The following is a 5,987-nucleotide window of genomic DNA, read 5'->3' on the forward strand; positions in this document are numbered from 1 at the left end:
GAAACACGAAACCTGGTGGCTAATTTCAGAGTTCTACACAAGGGCACAGCAGTATTACCTACTGAGCAGTGTGACCTACTTTATGTTTGCCATACTTAGTACAAATTGGTTTATCTTTATGGGGGAGAACCAAATTTCCTATTATTACAAGCATTTAAAATTCTTTTTTTATTATCCTATGACATTTTATCTCCTGAGGACTTGTTTTTTAAATAAATGTTTCCCATTGGTCTTGTGACTATAATAAACATTGAATATGTTTTGGTTTTAGTTGAGTCATACTGAACGATGGATATTCATTGTAGGAATATAATGTGAGTTATCTAAAATAAATTAAAGCTGGAACCTGTTTCCTGTATTTTATAGGCATTGCACTTTGTCCTATTAGATATTAAGATACTATGTTTTCTTTTCTTACAGGTAAAATGATCACAGCAGCATATGTTCCTCTTCCGACATACCATAATCTTTTCCCAGATTCTATGACTGCAACCCAGCTCTTGGTTCCAGCTCGGCGATGAAGAAGGATTGAGTCAGTTTTGTACATAGCTATTTTTGAAGGAAGACTTGAGTTACCTTTATTTAGATGAAAACAAAAGGAAAAAGGTGTAAAGTCCTTTTGTGTACATTTCCTGTTACCTTTAAAGAAATATATATATAATAAGCAGGAATGCTGTGATTATTCTCATGATTAGCATTCCCACTGTAAACAAAGCTGACTACTTGTTCTGCCTTGTAATTCTTGTACATTTAGACTTTTGGCTAAAGTATGGTGTAGGAACAGACATAGGTTATAGAAAAGATTTTTTTTTCTGTAAAAGATGGAGAGGACATTTTTAATGTTTTACAAGCCTTCATTTTAATGCAGATGTTGCATTTTACATTTATTTAAATGTAGATGCTCTGCTAAAGGTTAAAATCAGATTTAACGACATATTTAGTGTGTTTTGTATGGAATGAAAATTGAAGAGGCTACTGAATGATTTTCAGTCATCTGATCTCATGTAATGTTGAACAGCTGGTAAAATTGAGAGGATTAGAACATTTTATTTCTAGATGGTAACTTTTGATTGTCTCTGTAAAAGTTTCTTGTAAATAAGGTGTAAGGTGTGTTTAGAATTCCAAACAAAGCTATCTCTGCATTTCCAGATTAAAGTTCCAATGATTGCAGGGAATGTACTTAATTAAAAGTTGAAGTAGGAAATGCAGGAATATATTTTGTCTGGTTGCATATAATCTCTGCTCTTTTTTAAGCTCTGTGAGCTCTGAAATATATTTTTGGGTTACTTCAGTGTGTTTGACAAAACAGCTTAATATTTCTATCAACAAACAACTTTCATATGGCAACAATCTTTGTAAGAACCACTCAAATAAAATTCTCTCAAAGGCCTCCAGAAGTTTTTTTTTTTTTTTTACAAAACTGGAGATTAACTTTAATTAACATTACATCTCTTTAGGTGTGAGCAGAAATCTGATTTGTAATTTGTGTTTACAGAATGAATCAGCAGTATAGTTACATTTTTTAGCAGGGGTGTCAAACTCTAGACCAGACGTCACTTGATGTATTATAACTTTTTCCCCCTTCGCTGAACCAGGGGTGGGGGTGGCCAGCGCATGAGCCACGAGTTTGACACCCATTTTAGAGCAATCCTTATGCTTAACAGAGTCCATATTAGATTTTTCAAGTATCTGTCTCCTTTGGTGTGGTTTTCTTCGCTTTCTTCAGCTGCACAGAACTATTCAAAGAATGTCTTGCATTTTAAGAACAATTACAGCTTTCAAGATATAGGGGGAAAACCTGCACATTTTTATGGCCAGTTAAGGAGGACTTCCTTTATTTCCTTCTATAGTTGTTGGTCTGATTTTCCTGATTCATTTCAAAATTTAATTTGATTTAAATGTATTGTTTTGAGTCTTCAAGAAGGAGGGTTCTAGTGAATTGAAAACTCAAAACTTGAAAAATCTTCATTCAGAAGTTCTATTAAAAATAAAATATTGTTTAAAATAAGACATGCCCATGACAAAAATAATAAATTTCTGAGCTCTATTACTTAATTTTGTTCATTGCATGAGGAAGAGTACATATTTTAAATCAATTATCTACTTTTTATTTAAAATAATTATAAGGTGTCAGTGTAAGAATGAACACTTTGAAAAATAGACTTGAGACATACTTGAAATTGACATTTAAATTCCTGACATATTATGTAGCATATGAGGAACAACATGGAGTAAAGTGCATTATTTTGTTCCAAGTTTATTTTGAGATTGAACATTATTTTCAGATCTCATTTCTATCCAAGAAAATGCATATCTTACACATTTTGGTGGGCAATATTCTGTTGCTCAATTCTCAGTATAAATTGATCATGAGCAATTGAAACTTTATATTATGTAAACAGATAGTACAGGATATGATAAAATAATTTGTTTAAACAGGTTTACCCTAAAAATTACTACTACTGTGCTGAATTACAAACTATGTTTGTTGGAAGGACTACCCATCTTCAAGATATATAAGAATTGCATGCAGTTCTATTTCCATTATTCCAGCTAGGCCAGTCTGTTTCCATCACATACCATTGACATTCTTGCCTTGAAAACCATTGCTGTGAGATATACTATGTAACACAAAGCTTTCTAAGAGACAGAAGAATCAATAGCTGGCTATTTTAAGATACTAATACCAGTGCCTGTTATGAACTCATCTCATTTTCCTTACTACTTACCCAGTTATTTCATTGCAGATACTGTAAAAGCTTTGTTTTTTATGGTATAAATATTAATAGTTGCAATTTCATGGAGAAAGAAAAATTTATTCCAATTTTCATAACCCTTCATCTTAAACATCACATTTCTTTTACCTAACATAGATGATTCTCCTGTTTTTCCGGTTAAGATTATTCTTGTTTGTTTTCTGGCTCATACCCGTGGTTTTATAAATACCTCACCTATTTGTATTGTTCAGCAATAAGCTTATAGAAGGTCACATGCTTGCCAGAAATAAAGAATAATCTTCAGATAGTGGGCCTGAATGTCATACTGCCTAAAAAGATGATAGAATGAGGGCTAGAGTTCCCATACGTTGAGCTTTGTAAATACAAGATACTGTGAATGTTGAGTTTGCCGTAATCAACTTAATATTCCTACCCCATATCCTTTAAAAGGAAAGTATTTTTCTAAAAATATATGATCATTATCTTGCTTTCATTTGAAAATACCTGTTCATTCAGTTACAAATGTTGCTTCCTTACACATTTCTGTCTTACAATTAATTACTTAATAAAAATAATAATTAGTATGTTACTTATGACAGATTAATGATTCTGGTGACTTCAAAACTAGAGGACAGACAACATCTGGAACAGTCCATGGGAGACATGGATTGGCAAAACTAAATAACTCCTTTTTCCGAGCAAATGAGCTGAGGAGAACCTGTGCATCACTATCACAATGCTCAGACTTGCAGACTTTGACAGTCAAATATATGCCAGTGTTACAACCTGGATGTACAAAACTATTGGGTACATCCAGGTCCTAACACTGGTACATACTTGACTAAATCATATGTCGGTGTGATCTTAAAAAGGTATCACTGTCAACCATGCTAATAGGTAAGATGTTGAGTGCTAGATAGATGACAGGCTAATTTATTCACTCCTCAACCTAAACTGTTCCTTTGCATCATGAGTAAACAAAGACTGTCAGAAACTCGCACTTTAAAAATGTCATACAGACTGCAACAAAAGTATTTGGACTGAAAATTCAGGGACATCAAGTATGATTTGATGAAAACCACGAGACCATTTCAACAGCCACTAGCCCAAGAACAAGGTCTATGCAGACTAGTAGAATGATCCATAATTTGTCTAAGATATACAAGTTTCAGGACCTTCAATCCAAAGTATAGACGGAACTGAGAAATGCAGGACAAGTAATGAAAGAAAAAAGCTGAGCAGGTGGAATCCTATGTAGTCATGCATGCCACCAGAAAGTTTTTCAGTGCTACAAAGTCTATGGTTTTTCTATATCAGGATGATCTCTTAACTGTCACCTGATTGGTCAAGCTGGATCAAATACTAAGGACTAAACCCGTTTCAATTTACTAAATAGGATGTCCATGGCTGGTCATTATATCTTAGATGCCCTAGACCTCCCTGTACTGATGAGATCAAATGATCTTGTAGCTGAACTTAAATGGGGCAGTACAACATTTCTGCTGAGATCTACAAAGCACTAGCCCTAAACACCTTGAAGATGTTTGAAGACATCAGGGAAGAAGATGCCTACAGATATCCATAGTAGATGAATTCCATGATGCCCTCATTATGGGTCTCTAAAAACAAGAGAACCAAATCAGAAAACAAAATGCAAAAAACTGAAGAGGTAACTTGCTGTTTTCCAATGCTGGCAAGATCTTTGCCTGAATTCTGCTGAAGAGACTTGTCAATATCTCAGAAAGAAATCTTCAGTGTCAGTGTGGCTTTTGACCAGAATGGAGTACCGCAAAGATTATTTGCTGTCAGGCAAGTCCAGAAGTATATTGGGCAGAACAAGCCTCTAATGTCTTCATTAACCTGACAGGCATTTGACATTGCAATAGAGGCCTCTGGATCATCCTGAAATAGTATGCATGCCCAAGAAATTTGTGAAGTTAAATCAGCTCTTTCAATGGAACGATAGGATAGGTTCTTTACAGTGGTAATAGATTGGCTGCATATGTCATTTCCAATCAGCTAAAACAGGGTTGTCTGCTAGTTCCAGTCCTATTCAATCTGTTTTTTGCTTGCATGTTGTCAGATGCTATGCAGGATTGGTCATCTCTTTACTTTCTCCATTTGAGCACATGGATGAAGTGCCTCCATACAGTCATTCTAATGTTTGCAATGTTTGCTGTGTGCACAGATGGCGCAGGACAGTGATCTATACTTGATGCTAAACAAATTTTATCAGATATCTCACTATGCTTTTCCACCTATCCTGAACAAGACTGAAATACTTTACCACCTGTGCCAAATAAGCTTGTCGAGTCTAAAACAGCTGTCACCTGGCCAGCGGGCTGGATGCATCATGAGAGTAATTTAGTAACAACACTTTTGTTTTCCACTTAACAGGAATAATTCCTGAAATAATGTTATTTGCCTCTTACATTTGCAACTTGGAAGTTTTTCCTTAGTATTATTGTATTGTTCTTTTGATAGTATCCTGTTGTAAGTTTAACCTGAGTATGAAGATCAAGGTTTGGCACTTGTAAAGGAGACAATTGCCATTTGAAATGATTTTATATCTGCCACTGTTCGACACAGCTAGCTATATTAGTTTGTCGGCTATCACACACTATGTACATGGGGCAAGATTACTGTAGTTACTATTTGCAATAATAAAAGAAAAAGGAATTAAAAACACTAGGCAAGCAACTCAACTTTTGATTTAAACAATAGTAGTTGAAAGGCAAGCCATAAAATATTTTTGTGCTGTAACTGATGTGTTTCATTTTTTTGCATTGAACAGAAGCCGTTAATAGTTAACTTTCAAATTTATAAGAGGTAAATAAAATCTAATAGTTGCAGCTTTTTCAGTAATCTATGGTACCACCTGCATTCACATCTTGTATTAAATTGCAAGCTATTCAGTCAGCAGTGTTTAGCTTTGCATGTTTTATAAATCTATGACGTGAAAGTGTCATGCATATCCAGAAAATTGCATTAAGTAAACCACTGTTAATGATATACCAAAAATCTTATGTGTGTACTTCTGACATGTTAGGAAGCTATGGTATTTAAATTGCTTACCATGTACTTTGGACTTGTAGACAAACAGGATGAAAATCTATGTCAATATTAACTTCAGCCCAACCCAACCAAAAAAGGGAAATTATTGTGACATGTAGCTCTTCTATACTACATAACTGTGCCACTTATATCACATCCAGTGTTTATTGTAGAAAAGTATTGCTAAGAGAAATAATAGTAAATCAATACAGCAAG

General features: G+C 34.4%; 1 protein-coding gene across 10 annotated transcripts in view; it reads left to right on the top strand.

Moving 5' to 3' along the window:
* RBM39 (RNA binding motif protein 39) overlaps positions 1-1,390 on the top strand; it is a 28,377-nt gene extending 26,987 nt beyond the window's left edge. For all 10 annotated transcript variants that reach the window (XM_087959487.1, XM_026685190.2, XM_026685192.2 and 7 more), the window contains one exon: positions 421-1,390. In XM_087959487.1, coding sequence (XP_087815613.1) covers positions 421-521 — 101 coding nt within the window. In that variant the 3' untranslated portion in view covers positions 522-1,390. The remainder of the gene's footprint in view (positions 1-420) is intronic.
* Positions 1,391-5,987: the final 4,597 nt, after the last annotated feature.

This window comes from Notechis scutatus, chromosome 3, assembly GCF_049901735.1.
Source record: "Notechis scutatus isolate UNSWTSFEM ecotype Mainland chromosome 3, rNotScu1.2, whole genome shotgun sequence".
NCBI lineage: Eukaryota > Metazoa > Chordata > Lepidosauria > Squamata > Elapidae > Notechis > Notechis scutatus.